The sequence below is a fragment of the Anomaloglossus baeobatrachus genome, chromosome 8 (genome assembly GCF_048569485.1).
Source record: "Anomaloglossus baeobatrachus isolate aAnoBae1 chromosome 8, aAnoBae1.hap1, whole genome shotgun sequence".
In the NCBI taxonomy this organism is placed as follows: Eukaryota; Metazoa; Chordata; class Amphibia; order Anura; family Aromobatidae; genus Anomaloglossus; species Anomaloglossus baeobatrachus.
Genome location: NC_134360.1, coordinates 195,116,148 through 195,129,067, shown reverse-complemented (window position 1 = coordinate 195,129,067; position 12,920 = coordinate 195,116,148). Strand labels below are relative to the sequence as shown.

The following is a 12,920-nucleotide window of genomic DNA, read 5'->3' as shown; positions in this document are numbered from 1 at the left end:
AAGAACATCTGTGTTTTTCACTGACGTGGGAAACGGGTCTAACATAGTACGATCCCCCAACTATGACCCTCACACAGCCGTCCATGCAGTATAATGGGCCTACATACAGTATAGTGGCCCCCAGTTGTCTTCACACTGTATAATGGCCCCCACTAGTCCTCCAAACAGTATAATGGCCCCCACACAGTATGATGGACTCCACACAAATCTTCACACTGCATAATTGCTTGTATACAATATAATGGCCCTCAGATAGCCTTCCATAATGTATAAAGGCCCCCACATAGTCCTCCATATAGTATAATGGGCCCCACATAGCCTTCCATATGGTATAATGGGTCCCACTTAGCCCTACCTATAGTATAATGCACCCAATAGTCCTGAACATATTATAATCCACCCACCCATAGTCCTCCATATAGTATAACACACTCCATAGTCCTCCATATAGTATAATGCACCCCCTATAGTCTTCCATGTAGTATAATGGGCTCAATAGTCCTTCAAATATTATAATGCATCACCAATCCTCCATATAGTATAATGCATGCACCACCCATAGTCCCCCATATAGTATAATGCACCCCCATAGTGCTCCATATAATGCCCCTATAGTCCTGTATATAATATCATTCACCCCATAGTCTTCCATATAGTATAATGTACCCCAATAGTCCTCTATATAGTATAATGCACCAACCTATATTCCTCCATATAGTATAATGCACCCCATAATCCTCCATACATTATGGCCACCACAGTGTTCTCACTGATATAAATTAAAATAAATACTCCCCTCTCCATGTTCACCCGCTGCTCCAGTCTTAATAGTGAGCATTCGGAAGCTCTTCGCTGCTCTGCACACTGGGTACGATGAAGTGATGACATTGCGCCTGCTGTGATGAGACGCGAGATCTCAGACATCGAAGAAAAGTGATAGAGGAGGGAACAGATAGCTGTTTTCATCTTTGCTTTCGACTGTATTGGCATCTGCGACACCGATACAGTTGCAAGTACTATGCCAGGCAGGGGCAATGGGGGGTACTGGGCAGGAGGACGATGTTCGGACAAGATGGAGACCAAGAGCAGCGACACCTATCGGACTGGACCGCCCCCTAGGTGAGTATTATAAAAGTGTTTTTATGTTATACAGAGCGCAGCTTGGGCTGTTATATACATTATTCTAGAATCTTGTATATAAGGATTCACTGGTGATGGCCGCATGTTAGAAGGGAAAAACCTGATGACAGGTTCCCTTTTAACCTTAATCTACTTAAAAGTTGGTACGTGAGTTGTCCAGGATTAAAAAAAAAAAAAAAAAAAAGGCTAAAAAGCAAATAAATATGTTAAAAAGAGAAAAAAATCTCTGTTGAATTCCTTGATGCAAAAGCAGTGCAAATCTGATGGTCCCTGTCAATGTTTTTTTTTACTTTCCTGTGATGATAATGTGCCATACATCTATATGACCGCTGCAGCCAAACATCATCTTCAATGATGCCTGAGTGAGCTCACGGATTATCTTGAATTAATACTGTTCTCTGTTCACTCATTGTGCTTTCCTGCCTCCCAAGATGCACGCATGCACTTCTCGGTGGTCTATTGCGTGATCAGTGGGAGTCTCAGGACTTGGACCCCGACCAATATGCAATTAAAGAGCTTTAATCTGGATTAGAAGTTGTAAGGGACTTCAACCTAGTAGATCAATGATCACTCAAGATGCAGGGACAACAATATAAGAGAATAGCTATGGGCAAATCAAAAATAAAGTAATTGGACAAGGTCTTCAAATCAAGGAACATTTCAGTGGTGATGAAGACATGGCTCGTACATAGTCTGGTCTCAGCTCATACATAGTTTGGTCTTTTCTGTGGTAATATATGCATGGAAAACCTGGACGATAAAAGAACAAGACAGAAGGAGAATCAACGCCTCCAAAATGTGGTGCTGGAGAAGGATGTTCTTAATACCATAGATGGTGAGAAGAACAAACAAACTTTGGAACAAATCAAGCCAGACATGTCACTCGAACCAAGGATGACCAAACTTTGACTTGCCTACTTTGGACACCTCCAAGAGAAGGACATCATGGTCGGAAGAATAGAAGGAACAAGGTGAAGAGGAAAACCAGCAACTCGATGGCTTGATACTATCAAGAAAACAGTGGAGAAGACCCTGTTGGACCTATCTAGACTGCACAAGATCGATCTTCCTACAGAGTGATCATCCATCAAGTCACAATGGCTCAAGATTGAGCTGAAAGCTGTTAAAAAAACCCAAACTGTTAAAAGTTTAGTAACATTTTAAAAGTTGTCAGGGTAAAGTTGAGACGCCACATTCCAAGTTTGTTGGATGTGTTCAGAAATTTGTTGAAAATGTTCGACTGACCTTTATATAATGTTTATGGCTACAGCAGGGGTCTGACCACTAGTTTATTTTATGAGTACCTGTATAAATGGAGCTGCAGTAACTACATGCAAGTGCATTCACACTGGAATTTCAGGACCCTCACTGAGGAACCAGCATACAGACCCCCTTTATGGCCTACCTTGTGGATTGAAGATGATTCATTTTTCTTTTTGGAATAACCTTTAATTCGATAGCTGGTATTGAACAAGTGATCTGGTCAGATACACGTGTACTATAGAGATCCGCTAAACTTGCAAATCTGAGCCAGAGCTAAATCCGTATATTTAGTCTACCGGCTACTACATTACATTTTTATATTTGAATGATATCTCTTTAAATTACTTATTTGGGTTTAATTCATTTTACCATGCTTCCCACATGAGGAATTTCCTTTGTTCGCAGCAATTTGGGATTTTATTATTATTACTATTTTGTGAGTGGGCTGAGAACTTGGGAACCTGAAAAAAAATGTCACTTTCATTGTTAAGTTCTTTAGCAAGAAGGGCTACATTGTGGCTCGTAAACCTGAGGCTTTTGTAGTCTGATGGAGACAAAAAGCTGCATCTGAAAAGTGTGTGTGAAAATAGCTCCTTCTGACCCCCAAGGGGTCTGACATAAAGGCGGCCAATGTATCTTCCCAGACATCCTTTGTTTGTGGCTGACAAAGTGTTAAATCTCTCCATAGAGCGGAGCATTGATCCTGACCTGGTAGCTGTGTCATCCCCTCTTGTTCATCAACACTCTTTTGCTTTAAGACAGACATGTCCCAACTTTAATCCACGTCTAGGCATGAGAAATTCACCATAACAGGCACATTATGGAGAATGATACCAGATGCTGCAATCATAACACTTCTGTGACTACAACCCTTCGCCTCTCCTGCCTTGACATAACCCCGATCTGCTGGATAAGATTTGGCTCCACCAGCGGAGAAGTGGATTTACCTAATATGTCTTGTGTATCTTATAAATACCTCTGTAATTAAGAGCAGGACCTCTCTGAAACACAACCACAGCTCCGAGCCTAATGTTCATGAGATATCAGGACCGTGCCAAAGCGGCAAGATTTCACTAAGATGATTTTCCATTGTATGTAAATCTTAACAATTCGTTTCAGATGATCAGATTCCGAGGGATTGACCATTTCCGAGCCTTGTGGTCACTGACGCATACTTTCCAAATGTTGTATTCAAGCACTTTACTTTTTGCTGTTCATTGTGGTCTTTTAGTTTTTTCAATGATTTTGTGGGCTTGTTCTTGGCGGATCAAGGTCATGGCTAAGGCGTCAAGGCATTGGGGTGGAAGATTCCAGGGGGGTCTTTGTGGACTTGTTTTTATGGCTATGGTAGCGTCCATATAATTGTTAAGTAGGGTTATATAAATGCTTCCCAATATTGTCTCTTTTGGACACTTTAAAATAATGGTAAATTTGACAATTCTCAAGGTCAGGTTGAGCTACCGGAGTAACTTGAGTCTTATAGCCTAAAGCTTCTCGGTTTCATCTTTCACCTCCTATGATCTCTGTTTAAAAAATGGTGAGCACACTATGTAAGGAGGTGTTACTCATTATATTTAAAGGGGTTGTCCAGGATTGTCACATTGATGGCGTATCCTTAAGTAATCAAGGTCTGATTAGTGGGAGTTTAACACCCGGCTCCTCCGCCGATCAGCTGTTCCCGGTACAGCCACCAGACAGAGCTGCTCGATTGCAGAGCTGCACAGCTCAATCATCAGAATAGTGGCTGCGGCCAGGTACTGCACATCCGCCCCCTATTGAGTCAAATAGCTGGTAGATATGCAGTACCCAGCCATGGCCACCATACAGTTGACAGAGCTGTGCAGCTCCACAACGGAGTAGTTCCGGACAGCGGCTGCATCGGGAACAGCTGATAGGCGGGGGTACCGGGTGTCACACTCCCACTAATCAGACATTGATGACCTGGCATGGGCATTAACTCCTTTAAAGAGTAACCATAAATTTGATTTTTCATAAATCATACATGGAAAAATAGGAAACTTTGTAATGTATCTTACACTTATGAGCGAAATTCACTTCTCAATTCACCCATAAAATCTCTCCTAGGGGGATACAGACTTTCCCATTACTGAGCTAGGAGATGGGACAGTAATTTTGGGAGAACTTGCAACAGAGTGTCTGCCTCTACCACCCCCTCCCCTCTCCATAGATTCTTATAAACACCAACTGTCATTACCTATCCCAGTGTAACGCTCGCCGCTGGCATTGCTGAGCTGGTGAGTGGAAGTGGACCCACTGGACCACAGGGGGGACCCAGGCTTACCCTTTAGTGGGAGGGGCTTAACCAAGCCCCTGCCACGAGGCAGATGCCAGGTACCACTCCCAGGGCAGTGCCCGGGACTGTGGCAGCTGACCCCCAGGACAGGAGACAGACACAGATATGGACATAGGTGCAGGCACGTACAGGCAGGATGGCTGAGGTAGACAGGAGGGCAGGTATGGACAGGTATGGTGGGCACACTAGGGAGAGATGGGTATGGGAGGGCAGGCATCGGTACAGATGATGGACACAGGAACTCCAGGACCAAACAACAAGCTAACAGACAAAAGACTATCTAATGATGTTGGGCAGGCACCTACCCTAGTGGGAGGATGCCTTAAGTACCTAGTGAAATCGCTCTGGCCCTTTTAGAGGAGGTCAGATGCCCATGCATGTGCCGCCTTAACCACGCTCCCAGGAGACCTGGGCTGTGTGAACAGGCCACGGGAGGATGAGGAAATAGGAGCACATGTTAACAGCCGTTGGAGTGCGGGGGGTGAGTTAATGAAGATTAAAATAGTGATAACTCTGTAAGGTGTTCTTACAAATATAGCTGTCAGTTGAATGATTTCTTGGCCAAGAGCAATGCCCTGGGAACCATCTCCTACCTGTCAACATTCCCGATTTATCTTTTAAGTAGACAATTTGGTGCAATATCATTGTTGCGGTGTGACATTACACCAGTCTGTCTAATGAAAAGATGAGCTGCAGATGCTGGCAAGTTAGGTGGCAGATCTGATAACTCTCATCCGGTGGTCACAGATTATTTAGGTAGTCCCTGGACCAGGTTCTGTGAATCAACCTGCAACATGTCTATACAGCGGGTAATTGAGAGACTCATTGCTGCTGGACAGACTGCTGGGGTGCCAGGACTTCTGATCATGCGCACTGATCCTAAGCCCGGCATTCTGAAGCGGTGACAACGGATGCAGATATGCGCGTCACCGCAGGTGACGCTACTCAATAGGCATTGAATAGCATGTTAGCACGCCCCGGTGGGTGTACTAACATGCTAAGAGGGCGGCATGAGCGCAGGAACTAACACCCTTGTGACTAGTTCCCTCACTCATCAGCATCTCATAAAGGATCTTTTAGAAATTCTTTTTTTTAAAGATCCCTTTATCTATGCTAGTGTATACAGGGACGGTTAGGCAGGGATTAGCAATATGCACCCAGAACTGCTCGTGGTTCTGGGTGCATATTGCACCTGACAGGTTCCCTTTAAAGCCTCTCGTCTAATAGTTTGTTGTCCATAACCAAGTGAATATAACGTGTTTTCTTCCTCATCCACCATTTACCTCTTCTTCTGATGATCATCCTCCATATTCCGCGTTATGTTAATGCACTTGGCTCCGTCTTATCCTAACCATCCTGATTTATTCTGTGAGCACTTGGGCAATGAACCTGCACTAGACAGGAGAAGGCAGGTCAGGTAGGATTAATATATAAGCGGTAATTTTCTCATTTCACAACTGATGATAAAAGATTATGTAGTGTAACGTTCTCGCCAACTTCGGGGTGATCCGCTGTGTATAATGTGGAGCAAGCAGCCTAGTGCCAACAGCAATTTATCAGCGTCTAGTTCTCCTCTCCCAAGGAACCTTTTTTAAAATTACAGTAGAAATCCAATTTGTAGCCATGGACTAATTATTAGTATCTATAAAATTCCGTCCTTCCTATTCAGTGCTGCAAATCATGTCGGCGATATATCAATAGTGGATTAGAATAGGAAAACAAGAAGACCTCGGTTGAGATTTTGGGTTTTTCTGCATTTGTCTGATGCGTCCGTGCTCATAATGTAATGTCTCCCTTGTGGCTGATAAATATAGATACATTAATGAGGACATCGCAGCCTTGAAAACTGCAATGTTGTGCAGAATAACGAATAACATTGTAACCGGAGTGGAAGTGTTAGCCACATTCTCATCATGTATTGTGCGGCTTCTATGGGTAGGATGATCTTTCCTTCTTTGCACGTCTCATTTCTTGCTTTTAGTGTCCTGATTACTGACCCTTGTATGTTTTATTTCTTTATTTTAGGGATTATAAATCTCCAGATTCAGCGATGGAATATGTCAAGGTAAGATTCCGCATAAGGAATGTGTTGTTTTCTAACCGCTATGTACTAAACTTTTCACAGGGTAAAGTTATATCTATTGTCGGTCTGTCTCCAAGGACAGAGGACCTAGAAATGCAAGTGGTCTGTCCTTTCCAAGATTTAGGATTAGCGATTCATAGACCCTATACATCAAGGTTTACCTTTTGTTATTATGGTCTATGGAACAGCACAGCTGACTGCACTAGTCTATGAATGTGACCCTCGCTGTATATAGCGCGGACGTTTTAGTCTGGAAATCCTCCTGACGGAAACCTCTCTGCAGAGGTGGAAATAGCCTTTAAATAATACTGCCCCTCAACCTTCTCCTTTTGGAGCCAGTGGGAAAAAATGTTAAAAGAATGTTAATTATAAAATAATCACTTGTAGGGTAATTCCTTAAAGGGATTGTCCAACTAAATACATTCGTCAACTAGTTAGATGATCACTAGGTCCATCCAGGTGCGGAGACCCCGACTGATGCTAAAAACAGGGTTCCGAAAATGCACTGCATGAATGAAGCTGCTGTGTGCATACATGAGCATCACTCCATTCCCTTCCATGGAACTGACACAATGACCGTTTATCAAAGTTAAAATTAAAGTGTAACTGTCATTTTTTTTTTTTTTCATAAATTAATAGTGCAAATGAAAATATAAAACTTTGTAATAAAACTCTTATCAGAGACATCAATTTTTTTTTTTCTCCTCCTGGACTGCTTATTTATTCTCAACTCATGGGTAAAATCTGTCTTCAGTGAATACAGATTTTCCCAGTACTAAGATACAAAATGACAGTTGGTGCTCATAAATGTCTATGGAGAACTGTAGGTGACTGTTACAGAACATAGTCGGGCGTTCACACAGATATCCCACCACAGCCACAGTATATCACGAAAAACGCTCACTGCCTCCAATCATCAGGACAATACGCACTTGACCTATGATTGATGGACGAGGCAACAGCGGTTTTCACCACTAAGCTGATTGGGAAGCTCATAGTGAGGGTATATTGTATTTACTGCATATATACAACTGATTCCAATGTATGGAATATCTATCTCTCTCTCACTCTCTCTTTATCTCTCTATATATATATGTGTGTATATAATATATACATATACAGTGCCATGCGAAAGTATTCGGCCCCCTTAAATTTTCCAACCTTTTCCTACATTTCAGGCTTCAAACAAAAAGATAAAAAATTTAAATTTTATGGTGAAGAAACAACAAGTGGGACACAATTGTGAAGCTGAACGAAATGTATTGCTTATTTTAAACTTTTATAAAAACGAACTGAAAATTGGGGTGTGCAATATTATTTGTCCCCTTTAAGTTAATACTTTGTAGCGCCACCTTTTTCTGCGATTACAGTTGCAAGTCGCTTGGGGTATGTGTCTATCAGTTTTGCCCATCGAGAGACTGAAATTCTTGCCCATTCTTCCTTTGCAAATAGCTCGAGTTGAGTGAGGTTGGATGGAGAGCGTTTGTGAACAGCAGTTTTCAGCTCTTTCCACAGATTCTCGATTGGATTCAGGTCTGGACTGTGACTTGGCCTTTCTAACACCTGGATAAGTTTATTGGTGAACATCCCATTGTAGATTTTGCTTTATGTTTGAGATCATTGTCTTGTTGGAAGACAAAGCTCCGTCCCAGTCTCAGGTCTTTTGCAGACGCCAACAGGTTTTCTTCAAGAATGATCCTGTATTTGGCTCCATCCATCTTCCCATCAATTTTAACCATCTTCCCTGTCCCTGCTGAAGAAAAGCACGCCCAAACCATGATGTTGCCACCACCATGTTTGACAGTGGGGATAGTGTGTTCAGGGTGATGAGTTGTGTTGCTTTTACGCCAAACATATCGTTTGGCATTGTGCCCAAAAAGTTTTGATTTTGGTTTCATCTGACCAGAGCACCTTCTTCCACATGTTTGGCGTGTCTCCCAGGTGGCTTGTGGCAAACTTTAAACGACACTTTTTATGGATATCTTTGAGAAATGGCTTTCTCCTTGCCACTCTTCCATAAAGGCCAGATTTGTGCAGTGTACGATTGATTGTTGTACTATGGACAGACTCTCTCACCTCAGCTGTAGATCTCTGCAGTTCATCCAGAGTGATCATAGGCCTCTTGGCTGCATCTCTGATCAGTCTTCTCCTTTTTTGAGATGAAAGTTTGGATGGATGGCCGGGTCTTTGTAGATTTGCAGTGGTATGATACTCCTTCCATTTCAATATGATCGCTTGCACAGTGCTCCTTGGGATGTTTAAAGTTTTGGAAATATTTTTGTATCCAAATCCGGCTTTAAACTTCTCCACAACAGTATCACAGACCTGCCTGTTGTGTTCCTTGGTCTTCATGAAGCTCTCTGCACTTTAAACAGAATACGGAGACTATCTCACAGAGCAGGTGCATTTATATGGAGTCTAGATTACACACAAGGGGCTTATATTTATCATCATCAGTCATTTAGGACAATATTGGATCATTTAGAGATCCTCAATGAACTTCTGGAGTGAGTTTGCTGCACTGAAAGTAAAGGGGCTGAAAAATATTGCACGCCCCAATTTTCAGTTTATTCTTTTTTACAAAAGTTTAAAATAAGCAGTAAATTTCGTTCAACTTCACAATTGTGTCACACTTGTTGTTGATTCTTCACCATAACATAAAGATAAAAATGTTAATGTTTGAAGCCTGAAATGTGGGAAAAGGTTGAAAAATTCAAGGGGGCCGAATACTTTCGCAAGGCACTGTATATACACATACACACACCTTGGTACGGTCAATGCCAACCCCACAATAACCAAAGGAACTACTAGCTGCACAAAGCAATCATTTATACAGGCCGATTGGACACCCGTTACAGGTAGCATACTGCTTCAGGGATGCTGTTTATAGAACAAGAGGAACAAAGCTATTACATTTTTATACTTTTAATCTGAAAAGAATTCAGTGTTTATAAAAATAAATATACAAGAGCTTACAAAAGGGACAAAACAACACAGTATATACAATTTATAAAAAATGAAATAGAGTAACAAAATAAAATTACTAAACCCGAGTCACAGAAGTGGCTCAGATTTATGGAGGGAAGAAGTCCAAAGGAACGTGGAACAATCCTACACAGCAATGTATCTTCCGGGCATTGAACAAAGATCATAATTTGCTTTTATTAACACATCATACACTCACATACATCCCCTCCATGGACTCCTAACAAGACTGGTCATAGGATGTGACTTCAGTTTCCAGAAAATTGTGAGATCCCCAACTTTCAAGATATCTTTGCTCTTTTAGGTCCCAGGTGGAAAATTTCATGGCCATGTTTCTTATCACAATTTTACCTTTCTATGAAGATGAAACATGGCATGGATAGCATCATCCAACTAGCCGATTTTAATTTGGGGCTCATGCACTGATTTCACAATTATAAAAAAATATGAATGTTCTTCTCCTCGGGATCGCAAAGCTGAAAATGTACCATCCTTAAATATCAGATCAATATAAATCCCAATATTCATCACTGACTACCGCTACCCAAAACTTTGGGCCAATCTTTTGAAATTCAGCAGAGCTGACACATTTGATGATTTTCAAACCCTGAATATACAGACCTCAGTCCTAGTATCTGTTTCGCAGCAGATATACCAGTTTAATTACCTGTCCACACCAGGAGGTCTTACTCAAGTGAAGATGGAAGTATCCTCCCTATTTCCCTAGTTATAATTAATCCCATATGTTCCATGTTCCATATGTCCCCTTTCTAAAGATGCCTTATGGATTTTAATTTCTCTTTATAACACTGTCCATTCAGGAGAACTTGAAACAAAATGTCTGTGTCCGCCTGTTAGCTCCCCTCTACTCTTTCTGTAGAATCTTATAAGAACCAACTGCCATCTCCTACCTCAGTAATAGAGACTACTCATTTTATCTCATGAAATAAGAATAAAAGATCAATCCAGGAGTAGAACAAAAAGCTGATTTGACTGATGAGATATACTACAAAGTTGCTTATTTTAATGTGTACTATTGATTTATGAAACCTAGTGGAGTGGTGGTCACACGTGCTTGCTGACTGCCTACTTCTTTTCACACAGGAGACTTTTTAACTCTGCTTCTCAGGATCGGTAGGGGTCCTAGAGGTCGGACCTCCAGCTATTATGCATTTAGCACTTACAACCCCTTTGAATGTTTTTGTAAATTATATATATATGTATATATATATATATATATATATATATAATCTCCCCTTACACTTTGATATGCCTGGTAATGAATAGCTAGCTTCTTACCGCTCCGTGGAGCTGAACTCTTGGCACCAGTTTCCTAATCTAAGCTCCGCAGAGATAACCCAGTGTTTAGGCGCCTTCTGACTTGGTGTTTGGGCTCCATATGGTACAGTAGTTTCATGCAAACCCCAGTAACCCCATTTTGTCTCGAGGCTTCAGTCGCTTCCCCTGTAATTGTTGGATCACAATTCCCCTTTATCCGAATAGTACAAACAGTGGGCACAGCCTCGAGCCTGTCTGCTAACAACCATGGAGAGAGATTTACTAAAACAATAGCACGTTGTCCCCCCTGTGAGATTAGTGCACGGTGTGTGAGGCGGATAATGGATGTATTAGCTTCTCTTGTAGGTTTTTGCCTGTGTGTGCACATCCCACAGGACAAGTTCCATCCCCCCCTGCGTGGGACAAAGGATCAGCCGGGCTGTGAATGACTAACTGTACTGTACTGAATCTGAGCTTATTACCTCCACAGTCAAGAGGCTGCAAGATAAAGATAGGCAATGTAGGGCACGCCAATCACCGCTTATTCCCCAGAACATAAAAATGGAAGGTTTTTGTTAATGCTAATATTTTGGATGAGGTCTGTGCTCTGTATCCAGCCCTGTTCTGCTCCTTCTGCTCTTGAGCGCAGTCATAGCATGTACTTGCAGCTGCCACTGGGGGGAGCTAACTGCATTGAATTAAAAAACCTCTGTATACAGCCATGTGCACTTGCTGCCCCCTAGTGGTGGTTGCAGGCTGCCATAGTTTTATTATTTACTGTGCATAGAAGTTTGGAATTTTGTGCTTTAAGTGTAGAGAAGGAAGTTTTTGAACCTTTAAAGATTTTCTGTAGAATAAAAGGGTTGTCTGGTGCCACTGGATTGGTGATAACTTGCTGATTGGTGAGCATCCGACCAGTACAACCTGCACTGATCAGCAGAACGGGGAACCACCACACCACACCATTCATTCTCTGCAGGTCTGCCAATGTGCCTCCCGCCATGGGAGCAGCCGAGCTGCTCGGAACCGGGTTCACTGTGGCTCGAGAGTCTCCGGACCCGGGCTCGTGCGGCAAGTCAAATGAAAGGGGATATTTAAACGGGAGTTGATGTATAGTTCGTGACGCCACCCGTGGTGTACAGTAATTTGGGTGTACCGCCGCTGTCGTTGGGAGTACCCGGGGTGATTAAGTGGGGCAGCAAGGTGTTGTAGCCCTCCACGGGTAGGGGGGATGCCCCGGGACTTGGTGTGGGGTGCCGAGGGATGCAGGGGTAACTCTCGTACTCAGTTCATAAGCAGACACTAACAATTGGGTAAACCAATTCTCTGGGTACCGCTGCCGCTGAGGGGAGCTCGTCCGGGTCCCATCCCCTATAGTGTTGCCTGGTGATCCGTGACCTGCCTCCTGGCACTAAGTTTAACTTCAACGTGGTGGCCCAGTAGTATGGAACTTGCCGGGCCCCACTCCCCACTATGGCTAAGTATGGGAGCTTGCTCTCAGGGCTCACGCTTGGGATTTTCTTGACCATTTTGGATTGGTAAGTCCTATCCCCCTTGTTACGCTAATGCCCCGATTCTGGAGCGGGTGGGAACAGATCATAAAGGCTCCGTTCTCCTCAGGTGAATTGTCGGGTTGCCTGAAGCTACTCCCCGACCTAGGGTCCGTGTACCCCGACGTGTCTTCGGTCCTGGACCGGTGACAGTGCTAGGCTGCCGGCTGTCCTCCTCGACAGGTCCAGGCACCTTGCCACAATTCCCTGCGACCGGGGGTCCGACTCCTCTAGGTCCAGACCACTGTCTGCAACCTTGATAACTTCTCCAGGAGCCACTACTCCCGACTTCCTCTCTCTCTCTACT

General features: G+C 43.0%; 1 protein-coding gene across 2 annotated transcripts in view; it reads left to right on the top strand.

The window, feature by feature from the left end:
• BCAR3 (BCAR3 adaptor protein, NSP family member) overlaps positions 1–12,920 on the top strand; it is a 143,774-nt gene that overhangs the window by 63,261 nt on the left and 67,593 nt on the right. The window contains exons 1-2 of one of the 2 annotated variants that reach the window (XM_075322351.1): positions 6,590–6,652; positions 6,743–6,782. In XM_075322351.1, coding sequence (XP_075178466.1) covers positions 6,768–6,782 — 15 coding nt within the window. In that variant the 5' untranslated portion in view covers positions 6,590–6,652; positions 6,743–6,767. Of the gene's footprint in view, positions 1–6,589; positions 6,653–6,742; positions 6,783–12,920 lie in introns of those variants that run through there. The other variant, XM_075322348.1, reaches the window with a different exon arrangement.